Here is a 12,862-nt window from a genome sequence, read left to right on the forward strand (position 1 = left end):
AATTTTTTTCTTTGTGCCTGCGTGCTTTTCGCTTTTCCTCTTTTTTTCTATACATTTTCGATGCATTTATAATTGAACTCTACGTGTGGTTAATGGCTTTGATTTAATAATGTCTCAAATGATTAATCTCAATATTATAATTCTATTTTTATTTATATTTATCAATGTATATGTATTGTATAATATACAATTAGAATATCGATAATTCGAATTAGATTAATTTAAATTCAAAGATTGATATTGACTTTTCTTTCCATATCTCGATAAGACAACGTGGACGATATATTTCCTTCTTTTAGCTAAATTTTTTTTTTTTTATCTATTCTCCTTTTCTTTTCTAATTATGCATATATTATTTTATCTTATAAGTGCGGAAAGTACAACGTGGTGCAACTACAAGGAACAAGTTCCACTGCGACTACGCGTCGCACTTTCCGCACACGAATTCTAACCTAACGTGCGCCTTTTTTGCTGATGACAACTCATAACCCTAAATCTGAACTGTCAAAGTGCAAAATGACATACATATATTAATTACGGTGTCTAATCTGATCTAATCGCAGAATAATCTGCGTATTAATAACGTGTTATTCCATGCAGCTCGTTCGTAAGCAGATTCAGGTATTATTTATATAAGAAACAATATTAAAAGACTAGTATACAAATAATATTAAAGAGCTGAGAGAGGAGAAATTTCTAAACATATAATACGCCTGAAAACTTGTGAGAGTTATCACATATTTAATGGTTACTTATTCTTCTAGTAAAGACCTCATGATGTTTGAGTTGCCGGCAGAATTGATAGCTAAGCCTTTAGCTCTGATAGGTTTGACTGGATTAGACATTGCGAATCCAGTACATCGCTCTATCTGGGATGCATTCAGCAATAATCGTAGACCAGATTGCGCAGCTGTTCAGTTCAAGCTGCTCAGTTTAGCGCACGAATTTCCTACTGTCAAACCAAAGGTATGTTTGACAGTATATAATGCCTGCTGAGACACACGTGTGAAGAAAGTACTCAATCGATATTATTTGTCTTGATATTGCTATGTAATTATCTTTATACATTTCAGCGTAGCTCGTACGAATGGTACATACCCAAAGGAATTTTAAAACGGAACTGGATGAACAAGTATCTCAATGACATTCCTTCTGTAGTTGTTGTGTTCTACGATTTAGATTGGAATGATCCTCTATGGAATGAGAAAAAGATGGAATGTGCTTCTAGAGTCCAATCTTTAAGGTAACATTTTATAATTCGTTTAGAGTGTAATTTATCATATTGTTGATGCGTTAGACCGAGCAATATGATGTTTTTTTAGAGCTGCCCTTGATGGGAGGAGTACGAAAATAGCCGTAGTATTGATACAACATGCCGTTCAACCGCTTCCCGGTGCCGAGGACGTAGTCGCAACTGAGCGTGCAACAGCGCTGTGTGGAGCTTGCGATTTAACAGCAAAGCTTTTATATATTCTGCCACATGCTGATCACTTATTGGGATATATATCTAGGTATTTAATTTGATTATTTTTCATTTCTCTATATTTGAAGGAAATAACAAATCTTGTTTATTACAGACTAGAGACGGCGTTCTACGATTTGGCGCAAAACTTTTATCATCACGAATATCGGAATGTCAAAACTCATCGCGATCAACTCACTAAGAATGTTCATCAGTACTTATTCGTTCGTCATCAATTTAAAATGGCATTCTTGAACGAACTCAAGCAAGAACTGCATCTTGCTCAAAAGTAAAATTAAAAATATGAACAACCGTGTATTGCAATATATATATATGCATATATGTACATATAAATGTTTTGCAGGCATTATATGCAAGCTTACCACAATCTTCTAGAAACAAGAATGACAGATGCAAACGCGGTAGAAATAAAAACTATTGCTGGTTTTATAAATTATAAGTTATGCAGAATAATGTTTAGTTTAAATCTTCCAAAAGATGCTATTTCTCAGTTTAGACTTCACACAGAAAGGTATTAATATTTATATTGCAATGATTTATAAAAATTTTTATTCTTAACAATAATTGACTTGTTTTTTTTTAGATTTAAACTAAAAACTGGTCCGAAGGAACTCATGTTTGAACATCATGCTTGGATGAGTAGCCAGTTCTCTACATTTGCAGAATTATTTGATGAGGCTATTCGTCAAGGATTACCTGCTGTTCAAACGCAACATCCGGGATATTATTTCCAATTAGCTGCCAGTCACGCAAGTTTACGGCAATCTGCGTGTAAAGAACTCTGTCAGGTACTTTTTTTTTTCTTTCTTCCAACAAATACGTTATGCTTTCTGTTATTCTGTATATTACTTAAGTTTCAATACTATTTTAGCATATAAATAGCTATCCAGATCCAGATCCATTACTAGGTGAAGAGAAACTCGAATTTTATGGACAACGGCCATGGCGACCTGGGAAATTAAGTGCAGAACCGGCAGACACTGCTAGAGAGGCCATCGGCATACAAGCTTTACAATACAGGGAGAAGACTGCAGTTAATCATTCTGTAAGATAATTATTTATATACCTGTGCTTTTAAGTAACGTGTGATAAATGAATCGTTGTAAAACATTTGCATTCCTTTTCAGATAATAATTATCGGTTTACTAGGAAATGCGATATCGCAATTCAAAGTGTACCGTTGTCCGAGAATGCGGCGATTATTAGGTACAATATGTCTTTGAAAATTTAGAGATAAAAATTACTTGTAATATTACTCATAAAATACGTACATTTTCTTTTCTTTTTTTTTTACAGTCGTGCAAATGGCAGAAGAATACTTCAATGCTCGGGATTATGGCAAAGTTCTTACGTAAGTTAATTGAATCTTTTCTCTGTACTTATAATGAGAACCTTTAGCAAATAAAACTTTGTCGGCATTTAGCGGCAAAGTTATCGATTCTTTCGTTATTTCCTTTAGACTATCTTCGTGCGTTAATATAGAAATCGTAAAATTTGATTGATCAGATTATTGATGCACATGTTGTGGGAATATCATGGAGAACGATGGCCGGTCTTACTCACAGATATCTTAAAGAATGCGTTGCGAGCCGCGTATTTGTCGACCAGTATTCAAGACTATCTTACTCTGGCCTTTGAAGCTTTAGGACCTTCAACTACATTCTCAGTGGAACGACAAGCTGTTATTTATAACAATATCATGAATATACTACAGGTCAGTTCGATGAAGCATTTATGTTTCGCTACTGGCTATATAATAATCATTGTATAAGTAAATGAGAGTTTACTTTATTTGGTATGAAAATTAACAAAAAAATGACTTAACGTTTGGTAACAGAAGAAACCACCGAATCCAGAGCCAGATCTGCCAGACGATATTAAGCATGTTGCCATGGAGAAATGGATGCTGGAACTAAATCGTTCGGAGCCAAATATTTTTACAATTGATGACAATAACATGACATCATTTGTTGATCTTAAAGCAAGGTTCTTGCAACAAACGTATGCAGTGAATACAATGATAACAGTAGAAGTTGTTGTAAGGTATTTAAATATGTCTTAATACGTAGAAATATAGCTTTAAAAATTACTGGAAGTAATTTTATCTTTAACTGCAGGAATTCTTACTGTGGTATCATTGAATTTTCTAATGCGTCAATAACAGTCAGTGGACCAGGTTACAATGCTGACATTCCAATTGGTGAGGCTCAACAATCAGATCTTATTTTTCAAGCAAAGGAAACGAAAAAGTTCTACTTCAACTTTAAAGCGCCTCATCAAAATGATGGCGTAGAAATTCGTATTAGCACAGTTTCCTTACAAATGGGTGATAGCGCGCATTGTTGTATCATATTGAGATTCTCAGCTATGGGTAGAGAAACGAATTTGTTGGATCGTTTGTATCCTGAGATACAACAACTTCGGTATGTTTATAGAAGCTTAATGTCCATTCTTGGTATCCAAGTCATTTGAGAAGAACTAATATAATTTCTATTTTAGTGGAGGCGAGTTTGAGGCAATAAGATCGTTAATTCACACGGAGATCAAACAGGAAGAATCAAGTTTAAGTTTAGACGCAAAATCCAATAATCCTGCGCTTTTAGGCGAGTGGCTACCTATCACGATATCCTTGTCAGCTAATGAGAATGTTAATGCAATCTGTTTATATGTAATACTTGTATCAGATGGTAGCAACGAGCAATCAAGTATGTTTTCACGCTTTCATAGTATTTTATTTTTTTGGAAATAATTTTTTTCTATCCAATTTTGTAATACTATTTTCTTTTTCTATCAACTAAGCTACTTTACAATATATTTCAGCTGAATTAAGCATTAATATGCTTAGTAAAGAGTCAAAAGTATCTATTCTTGTTGGTGATATGGTAAGAGGTGCCTCAGCCAAACATATTGTACATATTAGAGCACATAAAGTAGGCGATAGAAATATTATAATAAAGGTACTTATAAATAATTATCTTCAAAAATTAATATATCAACTTATTATAACACGTATTATCATTTACCATAATTATGTAACAGGCCGACTATACTAGACCCGAGCAAATTAGGGGAAGTAAAGAATTAACATATTCGTTGATGGTTAAGAAACCATTCGAGGTTGCAACACAGTTTTACACCACACTGTTCGAACCACTGACAAAAGGTTTTGTTAACGAATCTTTTATCATTATGCCTCACATTACATGTGTTTCCCCATGGCCTATAAACATTCTAAGTACATCTGTAGAACTGGTAAGTCTCCATAGAATACATGTATATAATTCAATCATTTTATAAGTTTGTGTTTGGGAAATTAGAACGTTGTGATAAATTCAAATTTGTAATTAGGCAGATTCCATTCAAAGAGAGGACACTCTCGACAACCAGGAGTCCATTTTGGCGGGTGTTAAACTCTGTGATGGTGAAACAGGGACTGACGCCTATTGCTTGATCCCAAAAATAGGTGGCGAGCAACCAATTAGTATTGGAGTATATACTATCAAGTGGAAAAGGTAAAAGTAACTTTAAGTTAAGATTTATAATACAGTCTGTAATCTCCGTTATTTTTATAGAGCAAATGACGAAACCGCATTGGAAACTAGTAGTAGCGTAACTCTAGCTCCTTTATGGGTCGAAGACGCGGTGATCGGATTGGAAGCCAAAATGCCAGCCCACGGATGGGTGCGAACGCCATTCTGTATATCGTATTTTATAAAAAACCACTCTGATTACCTCGTTACTTTGCGCTTAGCTATGGAAGGCAGTGATGCCTTCATGTTTGCTGGACAAAAACAAGTATGTGATGCACGCTTGTATTACACATGGTGTTACTCAATGACCTTATTGAGAATTTTTTTTCAGGTTGATATTTACATACTACCTAGAAATGTCCGAAGGGTTGATTGGGTTTTACGCCCGCTGGTCGCCGGTTTTGTTGCTCTTCCAACATTATCGCTAACTGTACCTGCAGGTAATAGTATCCCCTATATAGAATAATTTACAGATTTTATATTTGCATTTATTTGATACACAACTATAATTTACAGATGAGGAACACAAGTTGGGTAAAGGACGACTATCAGAGATGATTGAACGTTCATTACCAAGTCATATATATATACTGGTAAGAATAAAAGTCACGTATCAATAAAAATGCTTCAATAACGCTATATTGTAATATATTATATTTTTGCAGCCGAAATCGCAGTCTTTAGGAGAATAAATAAATTCGACAATGGGATCTTCTTTCTAAGAAAAAAGTATATCTTCCCTCAATCAAATTGTATTATAATATTATAATATACATTTTGCACAGACAATTAAATAAGCTAATATGTGTATCATATTTATATATATTAGAGTTATGAATAAATTTTTCTTGGATATAATTTATTTAAAGTTTTTTATTATTGTAGTTTTAATTAAATATATATTATAAGATTACAATATTATAAATTTTTAACATACCTACTCGTTAAATGTTAAATGAATATCACACTGCTATATTGCCATAGTTCATACATAAATATTGATTGTTTTTAAGAGTACGAGGAAAGAAAGTTACCATGGAAACCATGCAATCTACAGTACACTAGTGAACGTACGATAGTTTTCCTTTCTGCTTCCTTATTATAGAATAATCAGGGTTAATAATTGTAAAAACATTAATTGTGAATGAATATTGATAATTATACTCGCGTATAGTAGACCACAACCGGTTCCACGAAATGGCGAAGAGCGGCGGTATTGATATTGGAAGTGTTTTTGACGAATATCTGCAAAAAGAACAGCAATTCGAACAAGAAATAGAAGAACGGTATTTACGCTGAAATTGAATATCTGCTAATATTGTTATAAGTATTCGCGTGCATGTACATATAACTTTTCCTGATCAACGAAAATCACGTTATCTCTATCTTATTTTGCAGCAACAAATTACGTCGCGAGATTCGCAATAGGAATATTTCCAAAGTTTCTGACTCGTCGCCAACGAATTTGCCTTTAAATTTAGAAAAATCTCGTATTCGTAATCAGGCTCTTCTGAAGGTTTGCTACAACATACTTTTTACACAAAAAAAAATATGAAAAATGTTATTGAAAGCAAAATTCAGTGTTTGTAGAATGTAGGTGGAAGATATATGCAAACTATGTTGAACATATTTTATTTTGAAGTAATTTCACTGATAAGTCCACAGTGTTATTTATATTAGATATGTATCGTTTTGTTATATTTTTCGCAATCGGAAATTTATGATAAAGGCACTTTGAATGGCTTAGATGGCTCTATTCAGAATAGAATTTTAATTACAATTTTACGTAACTATAGAATTCTATTCTAATTTTATGTATTATTGTGATACTGTAATACTGTAAAAAAACATAGAGACTAATACAAAAAATGTAGAGAGAAATCAGAATACACATATATTAAAATACACACATTAAAATACATAGTGTATATATAAATTATAAATACATTCTATTTTTTGAAATCAGACATTAATTATGGATATTATCTAAAATGGGCTTAATTTAATATTTTTAACTATAAACTATTAAAATTTTTAAATTTAAAGGAACAATATATTTTTTTGCAAGGTATGATGAAATGTTTGTACTGCGCGATATGTGTGTGCGTATCCATACATTCTTATATATGAGGTATTATATATCGAATAATAGAACTTGTATAAAATTGGGAACTTACATATTATTTTTACGGCAGGATTTGGAGATGTCTAGAGCACGTCTGAGAACTTACGCTTCTTACACGCCTACCGATGCGGAATTGCAGCAGATTTCGTCGGCCTATCGAAGTCGTCTTTCCAGAAATATGCAAGACGCGGAATCATGACAAGCTTATTTCCGCGTAATCGGTTACACGTCATATGTGATCTTTTCAACCTGATAACTCGAGCCGAACGAACAAACTTACAAATGAAAAGTTTGTTGATCGTTGGGATCGATGGATCGGGTTGATTGGCGCGTGATCTATTTTATGACGTGGCTGCTTCTTCGCGTGTCGAACGACGTGAGAACCGATCCGTAAAATGTGCGAAACATGACCACAATATTTTTGCGCGCTTCCCTGCCGCGTACGGTTTTGCCACAATCGGATTCGAGTTATTGCAAACAACGGCTATCATTTTTGTTAAGTGTAAAATAAAGAAAATTGTCGAGAACAGACTGTTATATCTTACACAAATCTATATTATCGTCGCTCATAAAATAATTATCACCACACACGGTAACATATATTATATTACATTGTAACTCGAACAGCGTCAACGTATAATATATTGCAATACGGATATGCTCGCGGTTGACTTCTTACTTTCCAGCGAAATACGAGCCGTAGACTGAAATCTTAACAAAGCTAATTTCCATTCTAATCTATCCGTTCAAAGGTCTCAAGAGGCTTAATTACAAAGGCAAAGATGTTGCGTTTTGAGGACAATCGCGCGTATAGCGATTGTTGGAACTTACCATGCGATAGACCGATGGCTCTTTTTATTCGGCGCCGTCCAGGGTCCAGGAGCTTCCTCGAGGAATTGTGCGCGGAAGGATGCGTATAAGGAGGGTGCGTGGACAAGTGGCGAACGGTGTTCACCTGCGCGTTCACGCGTGCCATATTCATATTTATTTTCTATGTGCGACGGCATTATCATCGCCGATAATTACTGGCGTGCACAACGTGCATTCACGATAGGACGGCCACGTATCCAGAAATTGCCCGATAAGAAGGCTTCGGGGCCGTAATAATTCGCTGGGGAGAACTCGCGTTTATTTCAAGCTGTCTTTTTTTTACATACGACTCGCAGACGCGAATCCCGACGTTTCGCGGAATATTTTTTATTTCGCAGGCGTGACTTTTCGACGTTGAATTCGCCGGCAGAGATTAGATTTACAATTTTATCGTCGGCCTCGTCACACGAAATGGTTCTTCGTACTTTGCAAAATGCGCAATTTATGCAAATTATCGTAGAAGTCGCGCGTCCTTGCCCGTAACTTCACTTACCTTTCGCGCCTTCGGAAAAATACTTGAAAGATACTATAATATTGTTAATTGTGAACGACGCGCAAACGTTCTGTACACGTCGGTCGTAAGAAAATCTAGAAGGACTGGAAGGCACCACGAAATTAAACGTGACGAATGCGTTTTCGGGAGTATAATTTTGTATATTTATACGTGGCGTACAACCGTAGCAGCTGAGTAAACGGAATAATGCTGTGACTTCTTACTTTGACCATTGTGATGCCCGCAAACATCTGTATCAACAGCCTCATTATCTCGAGGATATGCCATTCCTTTCGCAATTTGGTCAGAGATCCCGCGCTACACCTCTCAGGAATGTATTCATAAATTAACGTTTTAATTAACTTAAATTAATTAATTTTTTTCTCGAAATCAAGATAAAATAAAGATTAACTTGTTCTTAGGAATATTATACATATAAATCAAAATGAAAAATTTTTAGATAAAAAGATCTAAATAATCTAAATAAATCGAAAAATCTAAACCTAAATATGTATACAATATTCGATTGAAAAGGACTTGAATATAGATTGAAATTTACCACCCGCTTCTTGATCGTGAATATAACGAGTACACACTTGTATTACACTTGAAATATTATATCACACGAACATCCGCACTTGTCGATTCGCGTTATATTATACATTATTCTTACATGGACTTTTCGAAATCATTTTACATTATTTCTATACGACTTCGCGCAATGCCACAAAAATATATAATCTCGTTTTATGAATTTATCTATCTAGAGCGCGTGTTGTGGATCACGCTTTTAAGCCATTAAAAGACATTTTATGGGATTGATATAGAATATCGCGTTTCCTCATGTTTATTGGTTGTCCGACTGTAGTTCGAACCGGTTCGTTGTATTTGATGATTACTTAACTGTCAGGCATTAATACATTATTGCCGCCGCTAGTGTTCATTGGACGATGCGTAATGTTCGCTGACCTTGGTGACCAAAGTAGACCAAGACGATTATATTAGGTTTTTTATTTCATTTTTTTTTCGTAGCAAACTTTATGAATAAAAAACACAAGCTTTGTGTTTACATGTTACAAGTGAAACAAAAATCTCAAAAAGTAAGACTCTTATGTGTCTTTGATTATGACTTATATATCGCATATCTCATTATGTAATAAAATCGTATGTTTTTCTTTTGTACATTTAAAATTTCTTAATAATTTAACAAAAGTTATTTTAATTTTTCTGTAACATTGATCTTTTTGAATATTAAAAGTTATGGGTGTTAATTTATTCTTTGAATAATTAATATATAAGGATGTAAGGATAATTGTGAGACTGTATGATATAAATCACATAAAAAGATAACATTAAATAATTTATTAACTACCACGTAGAAGCGACACTAGACAATGTTTGACAAAATTTGTAATTTAAGACATACAATAATTACATATCTTATATTTTATATGTATCTCTTAATTTTTGCTCATCACAGCACTGAACGTTATACTAAAGCACCTTATTTTCACATATGACAGTAAATTATAATAAGTGCATTGATTCTTTTAAATTTGCTACTAATTTAACATTATTTCATAATGCATTTTCAATAAAGTTGTTTTTGAATTATAAAACTATTTATTCAAAATTTAATGAAACTAAACATGTTCAAGAGCAAGCGTATACGTGTCAAACATAAATACAATCTCCCGTTAATCTACACATCCTAATCACAAAACCTTATCTTAAGTAACTGCATTCGTTAATAACTAAACGATATTACTATAAATTCTGTAAAAAATTCGTGATTATAGGCGCAATTATTTCAGGCTCATTTAAATGTACGTGATGCGTCCCTTCCACCTCATGATATTCGAATTTCCTAGCTCCTAGTTTTATGACGTCTAATACTTTCTGATAATTTTCAGGTTGTTCGAATTTCATTCCAGGAACAGCACGAATGTTGAGATAAGCACATTTTATCTGAGATGCGTATTCAAGTGCTAAATCTAAAGACAACATGCCTAAAAGGGAAACCTAAAAAGGAAATAAAATAATTTTAAACAACATTAAAATACGTTATTCTTAGAATAAAATCTACGTTCCACTTTTCGCTAAATAATATACTGTACAGTTAATTAAGTCTTTTTACCTTTAGTCTTGGATCACGAGAAAAATAATATTTGTCCTTTTTATATGCTTGTTGCATACCACGTTTCATTAATATTTCTGCTCCTTTCTTCGTTATAGAACCACCATATGCTTGTTCTACTATCTCAAGCATTTCATCGTAATCGTAACATGGTACACTGTCCAATGTTAACATTTCGTACTTCAAAAATCTGTCAATGTAATCTCCGGTGAGCGGAGCCGTTTTCTTGATATCCATTGTGCTCGGACTGACAATATCCAAACTTATAAGAGCATCGACTTCATCTGGGTATGATGCTGCATACAGAAATGATATAGCACCACCCAATGAGTGTCCAAGAAGTCTGACCTATTTTCACAATACAATCGAGTTACAATAAGCTTAACTTAATACATATGCAACGTATAACAGTACATTAGATAGTGCAATATTATTTTTTGTTTTGTTATTTCTATATACATAAAATTCTAAAATTCACGCACAATAACATATGTATGTTAAAACATTCACATTAACATAATTCCCATATTTATAAAAAAAAAGTCATGCAATACGCTTGAAGGAAACATAAATATAATTGCAATTCAAGTGCAAACAAGGATGACTGTTAGATATGTATGAGACTGTGAGAAAACACATAAGTATCATATTGTTGCAAAAGATTGTAATATTGATCTCAATTAAGCAGTGAGCGGGTAAACTTATCCACTCGCTAACCTTATTCCATTTGAAATGTTTAATAATTCTACGAAGGAATATGACACCGTCCCAATAGACATAATAGAATTGACTCTTTGGGTAGTGCGAAGATAAACCGTGCCCCGGCATATCCAAGCAAAGAACAGAAACGTCATCGGACAGCAATGGCATTAACGCGTCAAAACTGCCTGCGTTATCTTGGCGCCCGTGTAATGCCAGTATCGGTTGGAGCTCACTAGGGCCCCACCATTTGCCTGCAGGTAAGAGTCCCATAATTATTTTTTTTCTAGCTTATGACATCAAGGCGCGGATCTTGCTCCAATAAACTTGTAGCAATTTTGAATTTGTTAAACGAAAAGAGATGAATTTTATAATCTTAAAAATGCAACAAAGTTACAGCTGAGTTAAAAAGCCTTTCTTGTCCATTTTTTGAGGATTTGATGTAACACATAATACACAGTTATACAACGATACTTTGCATAATCTAATATCTTTAGGACCACACTTCGACCAAGCTCTGATTAAGTTATTAATCGGAGCTTGGTCGAAGTGACCCTTTAAACAATCAATGTGCTAATATTTAAGAGTTGTAATATTTGTATCGAATATATTACGCATACATATAACAGTCAGCCTTTTTAAACATTTTATTAATAATCACAATGTATTAAGCACAATGTGAATATAAAATAGCAAATTTAATAATGTGTTATATCTCAATGTTGAACGTACATACATATAAATACCACTGCAAAATGTAAATATTCCAAATTAAAAATGCAAATTAAGTGATTGGTAGTATAAATAGTTTTCACATACTCCATAAATTAAGCTGCAATTGCATTTAACTTCTGCAAAATAAAGTATATAAAACCCATGCTCTTGCTTGTCCCACGTCACCGTTATACTTATTATATAAAAAAAAAAGATTTACATATCGCTGTATAACATTGACTCGCTGGCTAACCTTGTTCCACTTGTAATATCTAACAATTCTACGCAGCGCGAGAACCCCATCCCAAAATATATAGTTGAACTGTCCGACTGGTAGATGAGAGGAAAGGCCGTGACCAGGCAGATCTATACTCAGTATAGCTACGTTCGGCAATAATTGTGCCAAGGCGTCAAAAGTGCCCGAATTGTCCTGCCAGCCGTGTATCGCCACTATAGGCTGCTTATCTGCCGGTCCCCACCAATTTCCTAAATTTATCAATACGTTGAATTTTATGTGACATTTTTGTAGAGTCGTTATAACGCTTTTTAATTTACGGTGTCCCCGAGTTAACTTTCGCGAAAACATATTTATGACAAGTGTCCGACATTCTCCACGGGCGCGACAATATTACGATTCTATTGCACGAACGTGATATAGAGTAAAATTATCTTTCCATCTCGAAACGCCGATATAAATTTACGATATCAGACGGAGATCAGAATACGCAAGACGTAACCTGGTACCTTGTACTGACCTCTAATGTGGCCCCACGGCACCGGTATCTCTACTTCCTTGACATCTGCAGAAAAG

The 12,862-nt window shown here is 34.1% G+C and overlaps 3 protein-coding genes and 1 long non-coding RNA gene across 6 annotated transcripts; 2 read left to right on the forward strand and 2 right to left on the reverse strand.

Moving 5' to 3' along the window:
* The first annotated feature begins 427 nt into the window (after positions 1–427).
* Positions 428–5,875, forward strand: LOC112462044 (trafficking protein particle complex subunit 11). 2 transcript variants are annotated; one of them, XM_025027571.1, is made up of 21 exons: positions 428–621; positions 765–966; positions 1,074–1,243; positions 1,323–1,511; positions 1,578–1,751; positions 1,827–1,994; positions 2,067–2,271; positions 2,355–2,528; positions 2,611–2,689; positions 2,780–2,834; positions 2,990–3,197; positions 3,321–3,526; positions 3,601–3,906; positions 3,983–4,188; positions 4,304–4,440; positions 4,523–4,735; positions 4,832–4,995; positions 5,056–5,278; positions 5,345–5,453; positions 5,530–5,606; positions 5,679–5,875. In XM_025027571.1, exons 2-21 carry the CDS (start codon positions 775–777, stop codon positions 5,703–5,705), a joined length of 3,282 nt encoding a protein of 1,093 aa, XP_024883339.1. In that variant the 5' UTR covers positions 428–621; positions 765–774; the 3' UTR covers positions 5,706–5,875. The 2 variants fall into 2 exon arrangements, with proteins under 2 accessions (XP_024883339.1, XP_024883340.1); XM_025027572.1 differs by having other exon boundaries at positions 428–607.
* LOC112462047 lies at positions 5,650–7,301 on the reverse strand. The gene is made up of 3 exons (XR_003041617.1): positions 7,191–7,301; positions 5,951–6,258; positions 5,650–5,731 (listed from the first exon to the last, which is right to left on the reverse strand). It is a non-coding gene; the product is annotated as an uncharacterized LOC112462047 (long non-coding RNA).
* Positions 6,185–7,963, forward strand: LOC112462046. Of its 2 annotated transcripts, XM_025027574.1 has the most exons (4): positions 6,185–6,299; positions 6,412–6,529; positions 7,082–7,115; positions 7,209–7,276. In XM_025027574.1, exons 1-3 carry the CDS (start codon positions 6,211–6,213, stop codon positions 7,085–7,087), a joined length of 213 nt encoding a protein of 70 aa, XP_024883342.1. In that variant the 5' UTR covers positions 6,185–6,210; the 3' UTR covers positions 7,088–7,115; positions 7,209–7,276. The 2 variants fall into 2 exon arrangements, with proteins under 2 accessions (XP_024883342.1, XP_024883341.1); XM_025027573.1 differs by lacking the exon at positions 7,082–7,115 and having other exon boundaries at positions 7,209–7,963.
* Positions 7,964–9,848: 1,885 nt separating this feature from the next.
* On the reverse strand, positions 9,849–12,858 carry LOC112462073 (probable serine hydrolase; the record flags this gene model as incomplete). The annotated part of the gene is made up of 4 exons (XM_025027627.1): positions 9,849–10,523; positions 10,639–10,986; positions 12,305–12,537; positions 12,807–12,858. Coding segments are annotated over 4 exons (888 nt in total), but the record flags the coding sequence as incomplete, so codon positions are not given.
* Between the last annotated feature and the right edge of the window lie 4 nt (positions 12,859–12,862).

The sequence above is a fragment of the Temnothorax curvispinosus genome, unplaced genomic scaffold (genome assembly GCF_003070985.1).
Source record: "Temnothorax curvispinosus isolate PA1 unplaced genomic scaffold, ASM307098v1 QBEX01011959.1, whole genome shotgun sequence".
NCBI classification, from domain to species: Eukaryota; Metazoa; Arthropoda; class Insecta; order Hymenoptera; family Formicidae; genus Temnothorax; species Temnothorax curvispinosus.